The sequence below is a fragment of the Apostichopus japonicus genome, chromosome 5 (genome assembly GCF_037975245.1).
Source record: "Apostichopus japonicus isolate 1M-3 chromosome 5, ASM3797524v1, whole genome shotgun sequence".
NCBI classification, from domain to species: domain Eukaryota; kingdom Metazoa; phylum Echinodermata; class Holothuroidea; order Aspidochirotida; family Stichopodidae; genus Apostichopus; species Apostichopus japonicus.
In genome coordinates, this window is record NC_092565.1 from 3,190,840 (window position 1) to 3,215,382 (window position 24,543).

At 36.6% G+C, this 24,543-nt stretch overlaps 1 protein-coding gene across 1 annotated transcript in view; it reads right to left on the minus strand.

Moving 5' to 3' along the window:
* LOC139967320 (isocitrate dehydrogenase [NAD] subunit beta, mitochondrial-like) overlaps nucleotides 1-24,543 on the minus strand; it is a 119,882-nt gene that overhangs the window by 11,974 nt on the left and 83,365 nt on the right. Inside the window, exons 2-9 of the mRNA XM_071970985.1 lie at nucleotides 10,973-11,087; nucleotides 10,695-10,763; nucleotides 9,330-9,472; nucleotides 8,351-8,488; nucleotides 7,509-7,641; nucleotides 6,225-6,358; nucleotides 3,849-4,098; nucleotides 1,920-2,014 (exon numbers count right to left, since the gene is read on the minus strand). Coding sequence (XP_071827086.1) covers nucleotides 1,920-2,014; nucleotides 3,849-4,098; nucleotides 6,225-6,358; nucleotides 7,509-7,641; nucleotides 8,351-8,488; nucleotides 9,330-9,472; nucleotides 10,695-10,763; nucleotides 10,973-10,996 — 986 coding nt within the window. The 5' untranslated portion in view covers nucleotides 10,997-11,087. The remainder of the gene's footprint in view (nucleotides 1-1,919; nucleotides 2,015-3,848; nucleotides 4,099-6,224; nucleotides 6,359-7,508; nucleotides 7,642-8,350; nucleotides 8,489-9,329; nucleotides 9,473-10,694; nucleotides 10,764-10,972; nucleotides 11,088-24,543) is intronic.

The following is a 24,543-nucleotide window of genomic DNA, read 5'->3' on the forward strand; positions in this document are numbered from 1 at the left end:
GAAAGTATTTTGCTCGATCTTTCGTAAAATTAGAAAGGTGTACCAACTTACTTTTCGTACACAATTGGTAATTTCTCTACTGATTTTCAGAGTTTTTTTCTCTATACAGTCAATGTTGTAAAGGACGGGTTTTTTACGAAGTTCAAAAGTCAGTAAATGAAGTTGATAAACTTTATTTCTTTTCAACTTTCTTAACCATGGAATGCTAGAATAACATTTACACATAAAACAGAGAATATTTTTCCACATTTATTTCAAATTTCTTTCACAAGAAATTATCGTCATTTGTTCATTCCTCAAAAATATCGTCTTGAAAAAAAATTATCGCGATAATAATAATTTTCGATATATCGCCCAACCCTAATGTGGAGCCATGGTATGATTTAATGATTGAAACATGTAGGCCGACTAGGTCCGGTTTGGGCATATGCAATAGATATAATGACTAATTTACAATAATTTGTAAACAAGACCATAATTTCTACAGAAGAATGCTTAAAATGGTTCCTTACTGACATGAAATCAAAATGACCTTTAACAGAACTCACTTTCACGAAAAATCCAATGACAAAGGTGAAAAGCAGAAAAGGTGGCACTGTGCCAGTAAAAATGGATGCCAATTTATAAGATACCATCTCTCAATAAGAGTGTAGCAACCATTGATTTATGAACATGTTGATAGAAGTTATTGGTACAAGTTTTTTATCTGGCATAAGTATGTAAATAAATTTGTCATCGCCAACAGCAACAAAACAGTAATTCAAAGCAACAGTCAGCCTTGACAACAAATTGCCAATGAATTGCAGGTTTTCTTCTGTACTGCTAGAAAACTCTGATAATTCATGTAAATATTGGCCCTTTTTACCTTTTCAAATCAGTACTTTCACTGGTTTGAATGTTTCATTTGAACTAAGGTCTATCAAATATGTGTGATGATACAAAGTACTGGTATAAAAAGACACACATAACATGTTAGAAGATGGTCTATATACTGCTGCCATTCCTACATTCCCACCATCAATAGATTTTGCCCATAGCAACAAAGAGAAAAGCATTATAAAGTGTCCTGATCCTCTTGCTGTGAGATAGAGTCTCTACCCAAAACAGGTTCCTTGACTTAAAGCAACTAGTTGTGTAGCTAGTGTTAAGTCTACCCAATACAGGTTCCTTGACTTAAAGCAGCTAGTTGTGTACCAAGTGCTATTATCTGGCGCATAAAAAAAGTGTCATTGTTAGCGTGTTGTACTTTTAATGTCAAAACAGATGTTCAGTATCAAAGAAAACAGAATTTGACTTTGATGTTGTTCAAAACAAATATCTTTAAAATTCTCTGTCGTTGCAACGATAGCTGTAAAATTCAACCAAACTTGAATATAAACAAAAAGTGTTGACGATCTACTCATCATTAATCTGGTAAGTCCAAGTGACTGGAAACTTTTGGAAGAAAAGGGAATATTTTGTACTTTTCCTATAAAGGAACACTACACATAATCCTTGAAGGGATCTGATAAAAAGAACTATAAAAAAAACTGAAGCACAGACGATATGCTACACTGGGAACTGACTGTCTTTTAGGAAAAGATATTGAAGGTCGAAAGAAAATCAAAATATTTTGTTTAAAAATGTCATTTATAGTGGTGATTTATGTACTGGTTGTGGCAAATGTTAGTGTTGTTCTTAGCCAAGTACAAACAAACAGTGAAACTGGCAGAAAGCTGACAGCTCTAGTGTTTGTTCTTCCATACACTGATGACAGCCTGCTATAAATTTTAACCCTGAGTTATTTCAAGAAGAGCATCGTTTTGAATAATGCGCCAAACCTACAATTTAATGGAATATTATTTAGGAAAACACCTCTTAAATGAGTCTTCTATCTGTAAATGAAAATAAGATCAAAAAAATATTCCATTTCTACTCACTTAAGATGCTTCAGCATGTTAGCAGCACACAGGAGCATGGCAGTGGGATTGGCGATATTGCGCCCTATGGCCTGAGAAAATGTATGTCTTGCACCCTGTGAGAGAAGAAAATCACAAACCTTAGGAACAGAAAATAGATGTGTATAGTATGGGGCAAAAAAAAGTGCCCTATACATCAGGAAAGGAAAAGATTATTCATTGAAGAAGTTTAAATCTGAGCACCTCAGGCATTGAACCAAATACATTCACACGTTTCATAGGACACAATGAGAACAAAGAGAGACTTGCTTCCGACAAATTTCTAAGCTACAAATTCTCTGGTACGTTTGAAAAGGCGAATCTGAGAAATGAGTGCACTACTTACTTAGTGTGCTATTGAATCATTGTGTGAAATTGAATCTTTTGTATTAATGTCCAGATAGAACAATAAAAACTTTAACTTGGTATTAAATGTAGTAGTTGATACTACACAGCCACTATAAAACGAACTTGTTTTATTTCAATGTGCTTTCAGAAAGGCAATTTCTGGCAGGAAGTAACCATTAAAAATAGGCATGGCAATAACAACCCCCACCCCACCCCCCTCCCACACACACACACATTCAATTTTGAAGTTACTTTTATCAGGAGGTTGAGGAAGTGTTTAGTATTAGACAAACATCACAAAACTCTGTTAAATCAATCAGTTCTTTTGAGAGTTGGAGATAGTATGGCAGTGGGTAGACCTTAAGTGATTTTTGTCAATGGAGGACGAGCAAGCTAAAGTATTGCCAGATCACTCGAACTGAGAGTGCAATGGCTGTGAGGAGACATGTAAGTGAGGTTAGTTGTTATCACTGTTCCACTATATGATATTATTGTAAGAACTAAACACAAGGTATTGCCAATGATTGTCCTTAGAACATCACTCACATGTTATCAGTGTTACATCATATGATATTATTGTAAGAACTAAACACAAGGTATTGCCAATGATTGTCCTTAGAACATTACCCACATGTTATCACTATTACATCATATGATATCATTGTCAGAACTAAACACAAGGTATTGCCACTGATTGTCCTTAGACCATTACTCACATGTTATCAATGTTCTACCATATGCTATTATTGTAAGAACTAAACACAAGGTATTGCCACTGATTGTCCTTAGAACATTACTCACATGTTATCACTATTACATCATATGATATCATTGTCAGAACTAAACACAAGGTATTGCCACTGATTGTCCTTAGACCATTACTCACATGTTATCAATGTTCTACCATATGCTATTATTGTAAGAACTAAACACAAGGTATTGCCACTGATTGTCCTTAGAACACCACTCACATGTTATCTCTGTTCCACCCACCATATGCTATTATTGTAAGAACTAAACACAAGGTATTGCCACTGATTGTCCTTAGAACATCACTAACATGTTATCACTGTTCCATCATATATTATTCTAAGAACTAAACACAAGGTATTGCCACCGATTGTCCTTAGAACACCACTCACATGTTATCAGTGTTACATCATATGATATTATTGTAAGAACTAAACACAAGGTATTGCCACTGATTGTCCTTAGAACATCACTAACATGTTATCAGTGTTCCATCATATATTATTCTAAGAACTAAACACAAGATATTGCCACCGATTGTCCTTAGAACACCACTCACATGTTATCAGTGTTACATCATATGATATTACTGTAAGAACTAAACACAAGGTATTGCCAATGATTGTCCTTAGAACATCACTCACATGTTATCAGTGTTACATCATATGATATTATTGTAAGAACTAAACACAAGGTATTGCCAATGATTGTCCTTAGAACATTACCCACATGTTATCAGTGTTCATCACATGATATTATTGTAAGAAATAAACACAAGGTATTGCCACTGATTGTCCTTAGCACATCACTCACTGGTTCAAAGATGGCATACTCCTTAGAGAAGCTCTCTCCAGGCACAACACCGGCACCCCCGACGAGCCCAACGCCCAGATTATCTACGATGTTACCGTAGAGGTTCGGAGTGACCAACACATCAAATTGGTGAGGATTAGAAGCCAGCTGCATGCAACAGTTGTCAACAATCATGGCCTCAAATTTAATTTTAGGGTACAGTTTGGACATTTCTCGACAGCTCTCCAAGAAAAGACCGTCACCAAGCTTCCTGTAAAATTGAGAAAACGGAGTGAAAATAACAGAAATGTATACATCACTTTAAAGGAATAGAAATCCTGTTTTAAATTTAACAGGAATAGAAATCCTCTAGATTATTTTATAGGAATAGCAATCCTGTACATCATTTTACAGGAATAGAAATCCTGTTGATGTTGCTGTTCAGAGAGCAAAAATATCATAATGATGATGGTTAATAAAAACAAGTAAGTCTTTACAAATATTTTGCAAACCTATTATTGGATCGTTTCTAATGGCACATACCAATTTCAGCTAACCACATCATTTCAACTGTACATTAATGGTGTACTTGAAGTAGCCACTATAATGTTGAAACCTCATCCTTTTGTCCTGGCATGCTATTTGCCAGCAACAAATAATGTATCTTATTATGATGGCAACATGAATGCTACATTTGACAAACAATTATATGCAATCTATGTGTGTGTGTACTTTCAAACACATTGATGAGATGAAAGGAAGCCATGTATTAGCAAAGCATATCACAACTGCAGAGAACACTTATCCAGGTATCACATAGCAAAATGCATTGTGAAATGGTAAAATTGCTATATAAGAGCAAAGATGTATAGAACTGTTTTGTACATAGCAGCCATTGTATTTTATGAGTGACAAACTTCAGATCCTTCAAAAGTCCTACAAACACTTTAACAACTGAATTATTGCCAGAAAAGTGAAGGATGTTACTCACTGTGAAATATCTGATTTACTTATTCAGTAAAATTATTGATCTCCCGAGTTAAGAATTAAAACATAATCTTTTCCTTCTTTCATGTCGCTTGATGTCAAGTATTACCGCAAACAAAAGTGACTACATGACATCTTCACTAACTTCTGACTATCTGTCAATTAAGATCGTTTGACTTACTAAGGCCTACTATAGCCTGCCCTGACTGGATCGAGGATTCTGTAAGTCTGTGTGATCAAACCACACGCTCTCTCCTGTTTCCAGATCAATTCAATATAATTTCACATCTGTAGTATATCTTGTTGATGAACACTGTTTGTGGAGTACTTTCTCTCTTTTGTTACTGAATAATCAATATAAGCTGTACCAGGTATCCAGAAATCCTTTGTTATACATAGTAATTATGAACAACCAAATCAAAAGGTTATGCATTTTTCCATATCCACATTGCAAAGTCTAAGCATAATTTTAGTAAATAATATCAGCATAGGCACATCATTTCATGGGTAAATGTTGTGCAAAAAATCACATTAGCTTTATCTAGGAGGATGTGACAGTTGTGCTGCTATGCACAACAGACGGATCTATGCTAAGCATTCCCAAGCGGCAGTGTCCATTCAACTGTGACACCTCAAATAAATTCACCATTCTCTTCTATGCTCTCCCTTTGTGCAAATGCTTGGTATGCACCCACCTCCCCCACCCCCCCCTCCCCCCCAAAAAAAAATGCCCAACATTGACACAGGTACTACAAATTATTCACTGGCAATAATAGCATGGCATTTACTTATGTCTCACAGTTTTCAATCTGCATAAACAGAATATTTCAAATGACCACAGAGTTGAAAAAGTTTTGATACAATATTCCAGTGTAAGCCCACCTCCATTTTCACAGCCTTATTAGCAATTAGGGGAGTTAAACATTTGAAAGTGCCTGTGGTAAGCTACTACTGACAATTCTAGTTAATATACAAACATTGAGCAAAGGAAAGAAAACTCGACACATTAGTGTCTACTTTTGGTTCAACTGAAGTATTTGAACTATCGCATAATTAAAAGAATGGTCCAGGTCATTATTTATCTGTGAGCAACTATGACATCAGACCTTTTCGCTCCAAGTTCACTTTTGGTACAAAAGGCGGCAACTTCCACTGTCAATATCTCAAAAACTGTAAATAGGAATTGAATGCATATTTCACCAGAATGGTTAGATTATGTTGCTCTTCAACATTTCAAAACTAATTTTGACTTGGACTATTCTTTTTACAACGGTCAAGGCATTGGCTGTGAAAATTTCTGCTGCAGCATACAATTGTTATTTTTGTGTATATGACATATTTACACCTTCAAACTAACCATTGACCTCTTGGCTACAGTATTAGCCAGTATCATGATCACTGGATACTTACATGATGTTAGCTTTATGCACAGCTGTTACTTTTGACCTTTTGTGCTGTGTAGCGTAATCAAAAGCAAATTTAGCAATTCTCTGAGAGTTGGCTCGGGTGATGATCTTCAAACACTCAATGACACCAGGGACACTCTGTAATACAAAGAATGAAACAATGAAGCAATAGAATAAAGAACTAATAATAAACAAACAAATAAATAATTAAGCAAAATATCAGAGAAAACAAGAGGTAAAGTCAAATTTCCGTTTATAACAAGCTGTCACATCTACTGAACATACAAACAGTGCCTCTTACATATCCATTTTTTACATTCAACCTGTTCTTTTTGTTGTTCCTTCATGTTAACATAAATCACAAAAAAACAAACAGGTGTAGATTGAATATGGAGAATAAGTCATGGCCTTCTTCAGCTCTTCACTCAGTGATGATGATTAAATATGAATGAAGATTCCAGGTCATATTATATATCAGCCTCCCAGCTGCTGAATTGATGATGCTTTCATCCCATTATTCAAGATAAGCCAGTTTATTTTGATAAATGTCAGTAGCCTTCATGATAGACTGCACACTGACAGACAGAAGATCGGTTTAGACTTACAGTACTGCGAATGTCAACCATATTAACCTGCTATACCCTGAAATGGGTATTATTACAGATTACATACATGCAGAGAGAACCAACTAATGGGCATCTGACCATTATCATAATGTTATCATATATCATTCTATGTAAACATATCATATCTGTTCTGTCATATTTTTAACATTTTCTCCCAAAAGTCATCAAATACTACTTGTTGGTAAATCTTACAGGTGTAATGACACAAACAGTTTTTAGGGGGGGGGAGGTTGATTTGTCACATTGACCAATGCCAATTGATCAAACTAACACACACTTCCAGGATTTTATTCCTTCTTTTTTGCTGAACGAAAAACAAATCCCAACATTTTCAAAATTGGGGGATTTTTTTTCTCATCAGTATCTGGATTAAAAAACTTGAACAGTGGAGGTAACGAAGGTAGATGTTATGTGGTTTGACATTTGACCCTAATTGAAAGCTGTTTTAAGAAGAAGAAGAAGAACTGTTTACAGACAAAATTGAGGAGAAACTGCAGCAGAAACAATTAAGAAAAAAAGTTTGTCGGAATATTTATTATAGTTCAGACATATCTTCCGATGTACTGTAGATGTACAAGCGGGATAATATAAGTGGCAGAAAAGGAATAAAAAGGATATCAAAAATGAACGTTCTCTTTTAATTTAGTTGTAGTTTATTTTACCTGATGTTCCAAGGCACTGTACTCTCCTTCGATCTGTTCCCTGATTATGACAAAATCCAAATTGCTGAACCTTCCTTTAACACCTGGAATGCTCCGGCATCTCACGACACCAGCAAACAGATCCAAGTTACGTCTGAATTAAAAAACAAAACAAAGAGTCCACAAGGATGCAGATAATATATATATATATGATGTCCTATCACATAATGGTACACAGTGTGTGATGTCAAGAGCCATAGATTAACATGAAATAGTATCAGCATTGGTGACGATATTTATAATAATACAGAGAGCATTTTCTAGTTATAAGCTCAAACCAAGTCAGAAAGGTATACGTAAATCAAATGAAGGGAAAGCACCTTGAAGTTTATAGCTATTCTATTTCTGAAGGATTTGGGGTTTTCCCTAAAATAAAAAATTCATACAGTTTTGAAGTGTGAATCTTTCCAAATTTCTATAATCGGATTATGAGTGAGAGTGAGGGTTGGGGATGGATGGTGGGGGTGGGGTGCATGAAGATAATATCACATAATAATTAAATTAATTTAATGAAATAATTTACACCAAATAGACAGAAATGCAACAGAGAGTTACTATCATTTGGGAAGCATGACTGAATTACCATGGATTGTTTATAGTTATGCTGCTTCCATTCTGCTTGGCTGGTTATGTCATATCTATAATTAGATTGGCTGAATGAATCTGTGACAAGGGACCACCATTGTCATATGAACCACTGGTTAAATCCACTTGAACTGGCGACCTGTACAGTTAGGTAGTAACAAACAAATTGACTGAAGTACTCAGTAGATAACGTGTGATTTTCAGACTATGGGACTCACCTTAGCTTCATGTTGAGTGTTTGAAGTTCACCGATGTTTCCTGTCGGTGTGTGAATGATGCCTTTAAGTGCCACATGATTCCTCTTGAGGGATTCCACAACCTCTTCTACTTTGGCTGTGTTTCTATGCTGAATTTCACTGATAACATGAAAGAAACACATTAATGTTACCTATGACTACATGCAAGACGTATGATGACAGGAGACCATAATGGGAGTCACCAATAGGTTATCTTTATAAACCAGCGGTTGTCTAGCAAACTCTTAACCCGCACACTTGATTTACAGAAGCTGTTTTGTACTTCAATTAGTACTGTAATTATTGAACCATGGTTTAATTCTAATGTCACTGAACAGTGTATTGTTTGATATCAGATCCTACCAAGCAATATTTCTTGTCACACCAGCTGACAATTAGCTGAGTGGTTTAATGACAACACCTTGTCTAGCATTTGCAAATTAGGGTACATCTAGCCATATATGTTCCGTATTAAGTGATGAATGCCTACTCTCTGTGTTGATAATTCTTTTGAAAAGCTTGGAAATAATAATAATAATAATAATCATAGTAAAAATAATAATATCATAATAATAATTATAATCATCATCATAAATAACATTAATCATAATAATATAATAATTATAATAATAATAATTTATATAACATCATACCGACAGTCTCAATGCATTTTACAAGAAACAGAACAACTACAAATATACAGCGCAGTAGAACAAAAACTGTATAATGTACACTGAAACGTTTCCCTTCTGTCAGACATCTCTTCTTATATCAATGAAACACTGAGGCTTTTTGCAAGACCACAGACCCACCTCACAACGTATACAATCAATTTGCACTATAAGCCTTGCAGTTTCAGCCTGTGATACCATCGTTCTTTGAAAAGGAACAGAATCGCAGTCAAGAGTACTGCAGCATTTTACTGAAATGATTCTCAGAAAAGATTCAAAGTGGTTCCAACCTCAGGTGTAATTCTTCAAAGTCAACAGGGACAGCTGCACTTCTGAAGACTTCCTTGACAGATTCCATCAGATCTGGTCCCACCCCATCACCAGGGATGAGAGTGACTGATCTCCGGACCTCTGTAGCAGGGGCTGGGCTGGCCTGCGAAAATTAATGAGACAAGGCGTTAGAAATAGTGATGAAAGAAAAGACCTTAATGTATTTGTGTCTGCATGAACACTGATGGAGCAAGAATTTTACAACCAAAATCATCCAATTCAAGTTGTTTATGTAGACAATTAAAGTCTGGGTTTTATCCGAGTTCCAGGCAGGGGATGGAGGAGGTTCCAATAGCTACTCAATACTGTACATCACCCATTCTGAAATGTCCTCTTGATATGTCTAAATGGGTTTCAATTGTTTTCCGCACACGTTACTTTCCGCACATTACTTTCCGCTGAAAAAATTCTTGTGCGGAAAACAACTTTTTTTTCCACTTACCTGTACACTATATTTTTCCTCAATTTTAGGATACCAAATTCAAATAAAAATAACATGAGAAAGTATCAAAGAACGTCGATAAGAATGGTTAGACTGAGTTCATGTTAGAACAGTTAAGGTGCTTATAATTTACAGGAGGCTTGGGGTGTTTGTAATTAGGGATAACTTAAAGAAGAATGAGGCATAATATTATATAGCCCTATATATTCTCACTCTGTACTCTGTAATTGTAAATGTGAAAATATCACAAAAGACACCCTCCTCCTCTGCCCGCCCCCTAAAGGATGAAACTTAGCGAGACCAAATCGTCACGGCAGCTCACCTGTTTTCACCTTCACGCCATATCCAAAACTACAACCAAATAAGGTGGCGCTGTTTAACTAAAATTAAACTCGTGCTTACATCCTAAGCTAGTGCTTACAGCCTAAGCTACAACCTTAGCTATCCTAATAATAATCTAGTCTCGAAGCTACATTTTATCCTGCCAGTTAAATGCTATCTTCTCCATCCTCCTAAATCCTTCCATGTGCCTAATCATTTCACTAAGTCATTCTGTTCCTCCCAACAAGACGCTACTTTCCGCTGAAAAAAACATTGTTTTCCGCTGACAATTCGTGTGCGGAAAACACCGTTTTGTTTCAGCGGAAAGTAGCGTGTGCGGAAAATAACAGTACCCGTCTAAATGCTACAGATCAATTCAACAATATATAGGCCTAGCTACAACAGGTATATATATAAATAAATTCTTGTTTAAATAATGCTTAACACCTAACTGCAAAGATTTTGCAATCATTCATATGATTGATGATCAAGAACAAGTTACAAAAGAAACTTAATGCCAATGAGATGCCCAACAAACATGTTACAGTATTCTAAAACATACCTGTACTTGGCAACATCTTGAAGTTGATGACATCAACTGGCACAAGACCCCTGATGTCCTCGGAGCAATCTGATAAAGCAAGAAAGTTGATACAATTAATTATATGGGATGGTAAGAGGCATCAATGGTGCTATACTGAAAGGCCTAAGGTTAGGCTTATCTTAACACTTTAGGTTACTGAGGGTATTGTTCATTAACGAGTAACGTTAGTGGCCTTTAGGCTAGAATTTAGAAAACGAGGTAATACTGAAACTAACATAACAACGACCTATACATACACGAAGAAGTTTTCTTGATATCATCTTGTCCAATTTATTGTTCTTAATGTTGGTCTCAGGAGGCAGAAATAAAGACAAGTCGCGACCAGGGGATGTCTCTTTCTCAGCTGTATCACTATCAGTGTGTGGGGTACTGCAGGCCTAAGTTATAGTTCTTGAAAATAGAACACTACGCATGTGAAAGCAAGGAAATCAGCTGTTTTGAAATATGGTCGAAGCTAGCGACGCAAAAGAACTTGATATACAGTACGCGTTTCTTCCCCGGATAGGTAGATGTTTGATGCAAGGAGCCGTCATCCTGGTTGGTGGAACTGGGAACAGGGTTTATTAAATTTCTGTAATGATTTTATGGCTGCTTTCAATCTAGAGACCGGCTAAGCTTTCTAATATTCAAGAAAAAAACACTCACATACAAAACAAATACGATAGCTACAAAATAGAAAATAGAAGACCATGTCGGTATATATGCGACGTCACTGATGTGCGACGACTGTATAGGAGGGCTGCGGGAGAATGCTATACTTTTGCACCGCAAAATATATTTTTGTCCTGACAAAAATGATCGAATCTAATCCATACTCAAGACTCAGGCGTCATTGGTGCTGACAGCTCAATATGAATAAATGAAAAATCAAGTCATTAAGTTTTACTCTCATGTAATCAGTTGAAATTTCGAATCATATGTCAAATCATAAAATATCATAAATTTTCATTAAAAATCATAAATATCAAAATTTTATCTGAGATAAAATTTCGTAATTCCGAAGCCAGGTATAATGTAATCAGTTGAAGAAGTAAACCTCAGTTTTGCATTATGAGACACTTTCACAAATCATTGGACCCATTTATCCGCCAGGCTAGAGATATAGGGAAGTTTTTCCTTCCTTCAACTGGATTGACTGGTCAAGGCTTTATACGGGTATAAACTTTACGGTCATTATGGTGGAACCTGAAAGTGACAGTGAAATCACGTAGTCGGAGGATAAAACTAAACCAAGAGCAAAATCAAAGATGTATGTTCTTGTATATGGCAAGCCATACGGGACAAACACCGCATAATATATCCTCGTATTAATATGAATATATACGCGTATTATTTCGAACAAATACGCGTATTAAATCAGACAATAACTGGCATGTCTTATGGCTTTCACCACATAGTAGCCTCGCCAGTGCAATAAGTGAGTCTTTGCAAAAGTTGGTATCTATTGACGTACACCCAGGCCAAACGTACTTGATCTAGACTATGCATGACTTAATACGTCAATATATTCGAATTAATCCTCATATGTATTCGAATTAATCTTCATATGTTTTCGAATTAATACGTGTTTATATTCGAATAAATACGCGGATGTATTTACGCCTTATGATTGGCAAATAATATAGACACGTATATATTCAAATTGATACGCTGATATATTATGCGGTACATGTCCCACGTAGCTTACCATATAGGCGTATACAGCATCATTAATTGTTACCGTGCCATCCTAAAAACAACACTAGTGACAATATATATACGTTAATATTAATGAACGATTGTTTTTCGCAATTTTTATAAAATGCGGGGACTTAAGTGACCTTTCAATGCGGCTCAGATTATATAGTGTAATGAAGGACAGTCGTTTAGTTCGTGTCCAGTGGTATTGCAGGTAATTGGTATAGGGATGTGTTATATAGTGACTCATGCATGGAACCAGGAACTAGGAAATGACAAGTTATACCCAAGTAGTGTTGGCCGATCATATCTTCGTTCCGAATTGCAGTGTATGGACTAATTTATCGAGATTTGCCCAAATTGTCGTTCTGATATTTACATGGACTACGTCGTATCCATGCAAGTGACGTTCATCCCCATGCAACTTTAGCTTCCCGAAATCAGGGGGTTGTTCCCTGCCCTGATTCCCGATCAAAACAAATAATTGGATAAACCAGTGGTGGAGCGTCCATACAGTCAGGGGCGGATGCCCCCCCCCCCCTGACGTACTCAAATGAACTGCTGGCGCCCTTTTCAGCTTTTTACCACTTTTAACTTATTCCCGGTTATTGACTTTATTATTGCGCTCTCATCTACCTATTGATATTTGTCACATTATCTGCAAATTAGCACCGGGCCCGGAAAGGGTCATTTCCGGCGATCTATAGGGAGTATCTTTACTCAAAGCCTATTTCTGTACGATTTGCGCCAATCTGGGTGATGCTCCGCTAAGATAGTGTCGAAAGCGCCCCTACAGACTATTCCCGCCCCTGACCAATACTCCTAGCTCCGCCACTGTGGATAACTTGCATGAAATCGATGTTCTGGTGACAGACAAAGTATAAAGATTTGATATCGAAAAATTTAGGTTTGGAAGTGTTTAAAGTATTAACAATGGAAAAAAAAAACAACGAAATAAACTTAGTATATAGGCTATATAGATTTCTCTTGAAATATCTTCGCTGCCGGTTTACTGTGACTCATAGAATTTTTTTTTTTTTTTGATGCTGTGCCTTCTGACGAGCACCCAGCTAAGAAATGGCTTTATAATGATCACTCCGAAGAACATATCGTAAGCCGTTTTAAAATGTACGCCTAAATCTATACTTAAGTGTAATATTTTCTACTTCAGCCTCGAGTTCAATTCAACTTAAGTGAAATAGAATTCGACTTAAGTGGAAAACAAATGTTCTATTTTACTTAAGTCGAGTGCAATTTCACTTTAGCAGAAATGGATTTCCACTTAAGTAGAATATGATTTCACATATAAGCTTAATTGAATTCTACTTGAGTGAAATGGCATTTTATTTAAGTAAAATATATGGCCTTAACTTTTAAATTTAATGAAATAGAATTCCACTTAGGAGAATTGACTTTTATTTAAGTAGAATTAAATTCGACATCCATTTATCGGAATTTATACAGTAAATTTTACGTGTGCGCGTTGTTAGAGACGTTTCTCATTGCCATCTAGTGCGTTTTGACTCAGGAGTATTACACGGATAAATGTTCCGCAGCTCATGTCTCTGATCTGATCCGAACCAAATTCACCAGTGGCGTGTACAATGGGAGGGGGGGGGGGTGGGAAGAGGCATTTCTCCTCCCCCACCCGCCATTGTTAGTCGAGGAAAACGTTCAGTTACAACCTTCATTCGTGAACACTGGTTTCCCCCTACAACCGGTCCATAAAGGTTAATACTCCTACCTAGCTCAGTCGGAGAAATTCCTCATGCCCATACTAATTAGAACGAGATTTTTTCCGAACAACTTAAACTTTAGTCATGAACTGAGGTCAAAGTTTCGTGTGTGATAATGGCACTGGATTGTCGTTCTTAATGAAAAAAATGTCCATTTTGGTCACTAAGATATGAGATACTTGCGTATACCTACCAACTTCAAACTTCAAACTTGGTGACCATTGTGAGTAATGTCGTCATAGGGTCAAAGGTCAGAAGTCAAATTGTCAAGTATATAACCATTGTGTGGCCATTACACGTATACCAAAATAACAACATGGCCAAATACTTCATATACACATGTAGTTTATCACATGCAAACTATATGTCTAGAGTGTTTTTCTTAAGACAAAGGTCACTACATCAAAGGTCAAACTTGGTGTCATGTGTACGAAAAAGCATTTTGCAAACTACTGCTTGATAATAAGGCCGATGGAATTCAAATTTGGTGGGTATATGTGTCTGGGCATGAGTTCTATAGTGCCTGTGTGACGTCAAAGGTCAACTGTAAAAGATGCATTTTGCCCTTATACATATACCGATATAACAATATGGCGAAACCGCCTGCCACAGACTACCACATACTACTATTTTCAGTGCATTCAGCAATGTATAATTGTTAAAGGTCACGTGATCAAAGGAAGTAAAAGTCAAACTTCTGCACGCACCAAAATGACCTAAAATGTATGGTTAAATATCTGCTTTATTTGCTCCAATTATAGCACGCTATAGCTAGGAAAGTTTTGTGATTACGTAATCGACCTGTCACGGTGGTAAATCGACCTCAGGCTCAACAATTAGCCTGTATAGCTTCTTAACACCATTAGGCTCTTTGTGTAAACACTGTGTGGAAATATGTTCAGTCTACGGTGTAGTTAATTATACAGCGTTTACACTAAGACCCTCATACAAGAAAAAAATATGTGGCAGGCGTTGAAGTCTAATTGGTAAAAAGAGGTCATTTTACGACCAAGGCAGGTCGATTACGTAATCTCAAGAAACTTTTCCGTGATAGCGTGCGATACTGTAGTTGTTGGGGTCTACACAGCAGACCTTGAACTTATTTCAAGTCAAGGATACATCGTTAGCTCAATTAGCCTGCTTAAAAAAGCTAGAAATCTAAATTTAGTTGCAGAAAAATAAGCTGTTCTTTTGGCTGCTATGTTAATGCCAAACGGAAAAGGAAATGAAAGTGTTGTGAGCATGCGGAAGTACTGTAGTGACTGCATTGTTTTCATGAACGTTTATTTGTGCCTATATATAGACCCAATTTTGGGATGAGATCTGCAACGTCATGGATTGCCCAATTGTTTGTATTTTAGCATGTTTTTAAGGGAGAATATTGATGAAGATCTTTAACACCGACATACCATTTCTAGCAAGCGGGAACTCAGTCTGAGTAATTGTGTATGTGGGCAAGACTGACTCATGTCAGATTGGAGAAAGTGGGACAGTGAGGAGGAAATTCCTCAAATTCTTTTACCAGTATAAATTTCCTCAAGAAAAAGACTGAGGAACATAAATTATTTATTCTATATCATCAATTTCTGTTGGAGGTGACAATGGTTCCATGTGCTGAGTTTTCTGACTTAACGATGGAATAGAAAGTTGTTGAACGAGACCGCTATTTTGCGAAATAATGGATTGAAGTAGTTTCTAAGAGAATTTACTTCCCTATATCCGATATGTACCTACGTCATGCCGTCATATTTGCAAATAATCTGCAACCAATGTATGTTGTTCGAACATGTGTATCGGTAACATGCAAACTAACTTCCACTTGGTTGACGTAAGTTATCGTCCCATATTATACAGATATTATAACGCATGTACATCAGTTGATAGCGTCGCAAGAGCAAGAGCAACAATGCATAACACGACAGACACAAGATCAAGATTGGCGTAAACAACTTAGGCTACGCGAAGAAAAGCCGAACACGCAGTAAGTGTAAGGGAAATATTCTTCCTTATAAACTTTTTCATGAAATTTGATCGGTAGGTACGTTACGCACTTACATGATCGACCTTGTGATTACTAGGTTACTTTCGTGTGCTCAGGCTTTGGCCTTAAAAGTTATACTACCTACTAATACTAGGATTCGTTAATTTTACAGTGTAGCCTAGGCTAAGTTAGCGTTAATCACTTGCCTACAGTGGCACTGTTACCGTTTGTTAGAGGTACATACGTTACACTACCGTTTATTCTACAGATAGTAGTCTATAGTTACTAAGTTCTGCTACTTCAAACCTAGGCTAAACCACAGGCGCTGCCAATGATGTGACGAATTGGTTTATTCTTTTGTACTAGGCCTAGTGTTAGAATATATACGAATATGGGGTACCGTTATTTTCCGCACACGTTACTTTCCGCTGAAACAAAACGGTGTTTTCCGCAAACAAATTTGTCAACGCAAATAACGTTTTTTTCCAGCGGAAAGTAACGTTTTTTTTTTGGGAGGAACAGAATAACTTACTGAATTGATTAGGCACATGTAATGACTTAGGAAGATGGAGAAGATAGGATTTAACTGTAACAGGATAAATCTGCCATGATTTTAGTATAACTTGTAAGAAAGGCGGTGCAAAATGGGTGTTCGGTTATTAAAACAGCCCTTACTTATACAGCCATTTCCAGCGAAAATCAAAGATACCACCTTTTACAACTTTTTTTTTTAAACTGTCGTTACGCGGACCGCAGTTTTAATACTTTATTAGATAGTCAATCCTTCATAACGCGGGCGTCCCTTTGTCCTTTTATCGGCTGACCGCCTCATACTTCTTTAATAATCCCTAATTACACACCCGAAAGCCTCCTCTATATTATAAGCAGCTTAACTTTTCTGACATAAACTCAGTCTAACCATCCTTTATCGACGTTCTTTGATACTTTCATATGTTATTTTAATCATCCTGCCTGAATTTGGTATCCTAAAATTGCGGAAAAATATAGTACACAGGAAAGTGAAAAAAGAGGTGTTTTCCGCAGAATTTTTTCAGCGGAAAGTAATCAGCGGAAAGTAACGTATGCGGAAAACAACTGAAACCACGAATATGACACCTATTGACATGTTGGCTCCACACAACTTCATTCAAAAGGTTCGTCATAAATTGGCCATTCTCACGGCAAACCTGTTGTAGGTAAGACCTATAGCTTTGCGCTAACTCATATACAAAAGGAGTTGCTATAGACTCCCTGCTCAGACGATGCATGAAAGCCAGGCTATACCATAAGATCATAAATAAATGGCTAAATTTCCAAATATTTGTTGAAAGCAGATGTAAACAAATGCCATTCATTCCATGGTCCATCCATTCATGGTCAACTTGTACAGGTTACAGTGTTCTTTGGCATGATGTATTGAGCTTAAATATTCAATAAGACTTATGTTTGTTTATAAGTTGCTTCAAATGAAGGATTATTTGAGCAGATTTGGTTGACAGCCCTTGGTTCGCTCTTGGGCAAGTCAGGTCAAGTCACTTTGCACAGGTTGGATACTTCCATTTATTTAAGGGTATAGTATAATGGAATGATCCGATTGGTGCTATATGCGACTTGATCTGGCATGTCTGACAACATGTCAGTTCAGTGGTGGAGCGTCCATACAGTAAGGGGGGGGCGGATGTCCCCCCTGACGGACTCAAATGGACTGCTGGCGCCCTTTTCAGCTTTTTACCACTTTTTACTTATTCGCGATTATTGACTTTTTTATTGCGCTCTCATCTACCTTGTGACATAACACCTATTTATTCTTGGGTATCTGCAAATAAGCAAGGCCCGGAAAGGGTCATTTTCGGCGATCTACAGTAGGGAGTATCTTTACTCACAAATTTTTTTTTCGCTCCGCGCCAACCTGTGGTGGTGCTCCGCTTAAATAGTGTCGAAACCGCCCCTACAGACCATTATCACCCCTGACCAATACCCCTAGCTCAGCCACTGTGTAAGCTCATGTACAATGTACCGTTTCAAAACAGAGTAAAGAGTTATTTGTTACTTTGGGACTTTCAAAGTTCTACTAAACTGGTTATTTCTAACTTTTACCACTACATACAGGTCTATGCATCACCTCAACTGTAAAAAAAATGTATTTACTCCATTAAAAAGGTTTCACATAGCTGGCAAATTTATACTAACTGGTGTTATACCAGACTTTGTAATCACTGATGTGTAGATTGATTAGAGATCAGTGAACTACATCAGTCAGTTTAGCAAGATATCTCTTTCAATATTATCCTTATTTTCCCTTAAATCTTTCTCCATCCAAACAGAAGTTTTGTTCAGTACCTTCCAATAATTGTACAAGGACCAGACACAATTGTGTGAGATTATTACAAAGAAGCTTCCATCATACCTGTGTTGCCCTGACATATTTAATCTGTAGTAGATATTCTCAGCATATCATGTTCAATTTAGCATTACAACTTCATAATGTTACCATTGCAGTCGCTTTGTTCTGACAAGCTATATATTCAGAATTCCATACCAAATTTATACACCAAAAAAAAACTTGTGCCAATTATTGGTTAGTTTGCAGTGGACGATCAGACGACAGTTACAAATTTGCTGTCGCATGTGAACTTTGTACTATGTATTGTCTAACATATACTATGTATGTGGAGAATGTGTTTTGTGTGATTAACATTTTGGTAATGGCATGCATGATCCAGCCACAATAGATGCAATGCTGATTTAGAATAAGGTCAGTGATGGGGTTACTTTAATTCAAGAATTAATAAGTCACTTACAGTATGTGTCCCATACCAAACAATACAAATCTTGAATAAGAATAAACTTGATCCAATACCAACAGGAATTAGAAACACTTCAGGATTTTTTTTTTCCCTGTTGAATTTACTGTATTACATCTCAAGCTCTTTGCAGTGTTCAGAACCTGAATGAGAGATGTTTATTACAGATGTCACTGGAATGATTTCATACAGTACTGCAGGTACTGTAAATTCTTAAGTCTATGTATATATGAAGGCTGGAAAAACTAGTAGAGCTCTTTGCCTTATAAAGTTATGTCCAAATGAATGTTTGAGGGTATAAGTTAATTAGTACTAAGTTAATATTAAGTATAAGTATACTGACAAACTTCACAAGTGGAAGTGGGTGACTTGAGGGGGCAGTGCTGAAATAATTACCATTTTGATCACATGGTAGGGAGGGTAGGGGTGTAAGTATAATGAGAGTACTATAGCCTAATACAGTACCACTGCAACAAGCACATGGCTAGTAAAGTATCCAATCGAACTGTAACTGTATCTGTGCTTCATTCCATGCTATATCAATGACTATAATTTTACTTAGAAAAATCCAACTTTAAAGCACATTTGATGATCATCAGTTTTGCCAATCTTAGATGGTATCACTTAAAACTAAGACTGCAATTGATCAACTGGGACAGCTTCCTACTGTAGCTTTGTTGAACAAGGGAAGGGTACTGAGCCTGTGATTATTTTTTTAATTTGATTTGTTTCTGATATTTTGACACATAGAACTGTTTCATATTGCAGTTCTAATAACATATACTGTACATGTATGCAAACTGCACACTGAACTGTTTTCTACTTGTATCCCAGTATCTTAGATTGAAACTTGCCTTGTTATGCTAAGGAATTTCATGTACAATGTTGGATTTTAATGTGGAACAGCATTGCAAAATTAATCAAAAGCAACTCCAATGAAGTATGTTGTTGCTAGGATTTTAAGACTTGCATCCTGGAGACGCAACATCTCAAAAATGTTTGCCTCGGAAAAAACACTTGCCCCCAGCAGTCTGCCATGAAAACCTCTTAAAATTAAACACACAATACTAAGTTATAATGACCAGTGACAGCACCTTACAGGAAATAGTTTAGTAATGCATTTGCACCATTCAACCTCATGGGCTCAACATTCAGGAAGGACATGACTAACTGTCTTCTGTCCCCCCCCCCTCCATCTCCCCTTGTTCCCCCGCCCCATCACTCCTCTTCTCATAGCTCTCTTCCACCCTTTTTTCTCCACACCTTTCTGTCTTTGTCCTTCTCCAGTTTATTCCCTACCCTCTTCCCTTAATCCTCTCTTTGCCCCTCCACTGTTTATCTCCTACCTCTCCTCTTCCCCTGTTGGTTTCTTTCTTTCTTCTCTCCGTCCCTTGTCTACTAATCCCCTTACATCTATCTCTTTGTGTTCACCATGCTCATTAACCTGTCTGTATACTGTGCGTGTTTTTGTCCCTTCTGTTACTGTTACTTGTCATTTAGCATCTGAAGAAGATCCTGCCAGGATCGAAACGTCAGGCCAACTTACTTTTACACATTCTCTTACACAGGCTCTCCAGTGAATAAGCAGTTTGCTAATAGTTTTATTTTATTGGAAATAATTTAGTGTAACAATTTTGCATGACACTTTTGAAGGCGATGCATCTCGCTTCTTATAAAAGACTATAGTTCCGTGTACAAAAACTGATATGCAGTTTGCCCATTTGCATTTAACAGTGTGCGATAAATCATTCACTGCGTTAGCTTGTGTGCAACGTGAGGGTAGGCTGTAATGTACCCAGCAAAAAAATCAACCAATGTGACTTATAACTAATATTTAAAAACAAAATTACAGTCAACTTGTGACGAGGGAATTGTTATCAGTACCTTACGGTCTCAAAGGTTGCAGGTAGGTATGGTAGAAAGGTCACAAATCAGTATCCAAGTCAATGTCACTTCTCACATTGTCTACAGGGATAGTACAGTGGTTAATAAATGTTGCATCTGCTGTACTGTATTGTAATAAGTGCAGTAAACCAAGCATAGTCATTCCTAGTTTAGCAGACTTGTGTAGTATATACATGTGATACTGTAAGATAGCAAGATAGGTCCTCACAGTGTTAGATAGAATTTGAAACAGAAATCAAAGAGAACTCACAAACCGGGAGTTCTACTGCAGAGATGCTCAAAGCACGCAAAATGTATTTGCTCTTTAAGTGAGTGATTGTAACATGTTTAGAATGAATGGACGTTGAAGTACATGCAATTACAATAGCCAAGATTTTCATAGATTGTAAAGGAAATTTTTTTTTCCTATTTCTATTGTTGAAAAGTGGGACACTGTGTGATAGTGGAGTTAGGAGATGACTATACAAAGCTAGAACCTCGTAAATTAGTTGAGTCCTACGATCTAGAAAGAACTAATGACATTGTGAAATACTGTAACTATATTAATGTTAGTAATTGACATTGCAACTATGTGACCCTTGATGCACATTTATGTTTTCCCAGCTGGCAAGCTTGTGGAGCTGTTATGTGGCCACCAACCATGTTTTGTGTACAGCTTGACCACAATTGTTGCATAATTTGATCAAAATTAAAAAAATTCCTTCCATCACTGTCCTCCTATTACCAACATACTGTAGTAAAAAATGGCATATTTTAATCATTTTTTTCTGGGATGACAATATGATTATTATTTAATCCTAAGTTTTTGGTACCAAAATGCTTCCAAACAATAATCTGAAAGTTAAATTTAACAAAACTCAACGTTCATTAAGTGTGTTCATTTGACACCAAATTAGTTATAGTTGCCCTTTAAAGACTCTTACAGATGGTTAGGTACCTGCAATAATTAACAAATAAGTTGACATCATGATTTGATTGTGCATTTCCTGCGTTCTCAACTTCTCACATATGCTTTCTTAATGAAGACACAAATTAACGCAATAGAACATGCTGTAATAATCAATGTGATACTGTAGAACTCTGTAAAGTATTGTAAAATAAAAGCTCGGGTTTCTTTTGCCTTGCAAAATTATTAGTCTGTTTAGTTAATCTTGGTACGGTAGTATATGACCAGGAACACAAGGAATGCATGTGTGGACAGTGTGTGAAATGTATAAACTTTCCAACTTTGAAGAGACACGCTATTTTCCAAACAAGGCTGATCTGGAGGTTGAATGGCTTCTTCGGGGATCCTGGAGGGAAGAGAGCGACAAAGATTGTAGAACAGGGTACTCTACAAGTATCCATCAACAACCTTCAGCAGCAACTCCCAATATATCTTGTTCACATACGTGTACAGTATAAAAAGAGAATGCAAAGTGCTCATGCATTATTTTTATTCTTGTAACTGACTTTGCGGAAAATTGTGCCATCGTATAACAGAATGAAACAGGTGACCATATTGCAAGGTAGAGACTAAATCGTATGAGACAGTCAGTGACTACATTCCTTGATAAAATTCATCAAAGACCTGAAAGAAACATGTCCTCAACTGAAAGCTACTGTATATCTTTATCTCTGAATACAGTACAACAAGCCAGTTTAAACAATGTCAGTAATTCCTGTTTGGAACATTTGACAGATTTAAATCAGGATGATTATGACATTGAGACATTAATGGAACTACCAGCCATGGGAAAGGTGCAGTGGATGGCATTGGGGGTCATGTGAAGTGCAAGCAAAACTGCATCTCTCATCTTTCACCAAATGGTACATAGGTCTTTGCTGGAGGCATACAGACAGGACTGGCATGTACAGGTTAGGTACACACTTGCCCAAGAAGTTGAAGATGGCAAGGACACCCTTCATGCAAGATGGACAGATGGAAAGCCTTTGCCTACAGTAATACAATTAACATACATACAGTTGAAGCAGTGAGAAAACATGTTGTTTGCTTTGCAGTTTTCAATAAAGTTGTTTATCACTTCCAACACAAAATACTGTTAGTCATCATTCAAATGAGTAGGAGATGAGGGGGGGGGGGGGTGGGTGGGGGAGGGAGAATGTTAATACATATCGTTATGAATTATGAAAGTTAGCTCTTAGGTTGAAGGCAAACTAACATGATGAAGCAACTTCCTGTAGAAATGTCAGAGTGATGACAAATTAAAACAAAACTCTCAATTAATTAGTAATAAATGTAAGGTTTGCTAATTTTAACTTAGGCTCCACATTTTAAATCGTCCTCACTTACAGTAGTCTAAGGATTTTTCATTTCGGTTTCATTTTGTTTATGCTAGTATCAAACAAAATAAACAGTACATTTAACCACGCATCTAAAGCACATAGAGGGAAGAACAATTTCGAACATTCATGATGATGATATGTACAAGCGGATAATAATTTAGATAGGTACAAAGTACTGCAGTCTATAAGAAAGATTTTCTGCTTGAAGAAAGATTTGCAGCACCATAAATGAAAGAATATCTGAAAATTTGTTGTTCTTGATCAGCTGTGACTGCGAAGTTGTCCGATGTTATTGTACTGTAGCAAACAGTTGATGGCGTAGTTGTCTGAATGTCAGACTGGGTGCTGTAGAAAATATTCTTTTCAATCACACACTGTTCAATCAAGTTGAGCTGTATCCTGCCAACACCATTATTAAATATTTAAAAGCTATACAACATACCAGATTAACAGTGCCGAAAAAAGTAACATCATGTCTGTACCACTGGTTTCATTTTCATGTGATAACGTCACAGCAATTACTGTACGTCTACAGTATTAGGCTACAGTATCTGGATGGTTTTAATTGGAACAGATAACTACTGTATAACAGTTAAACCTTTGAATGCTTTTCAAGCTTTTATGAACTGATGGTTGTAGGGTATGGTAAACTGTGGTGCAATTTGAACTTTATGGCCATTTAGAAAGACTTTATGGCTGCTGCAATATTGTTAAAGTATTCACTGGTCAAATAATTGTGTATCTTAAGATAAAATGTATCTCGTGAGTTTTGTGCCATGCAGTGGTTCCAATGATGTTAAGTTGTTCACTGGCAGAGCGTGTGGCTGGTGGTTCTAACATTACTCTCCTCTTAATTATCAGGACTATCTTAATTAACATCTAGGTGTCACTAGCCACTTTTGCAAATGTCTCTGACACTCACTGCACTATACACTCTAGCCCACAGCTTGTCAGCTTTATGGTGAAGAACTGCTGGCCACACCATTCCCAAATACTGTACTCTACCTTCATACTTACATACAACCCAATGATATGAACTACCTGTATTCAGGGATTATCAATCAAATTAAATGTGCAACTAATGTTCAATAAATGAATGCCCTAGTTGACTCGTCAAAATTTAAATGTCCCATTTGTCACACTCCTTCATTAATTACGCAAATTTATGCACAAGTCATTTGTCAACTACTGTATGCATATTCCATTTAATCTCCTCTTTTAAATAAAAAACTTCAGACTTTTAGCTTTGCAATGATACCAATAAATTCCATATTTTAAGGATTTTGAAAAATTTAGGTTCACAGGCACAATACAGTATATACAGTAGCTTTCACTTTTACAGTCCTTCCTTTCATTCCTGAGCTCAATATTCAATGATTTGAAAAAAAAGAATGAAAGTTATTCATACATTATACAAA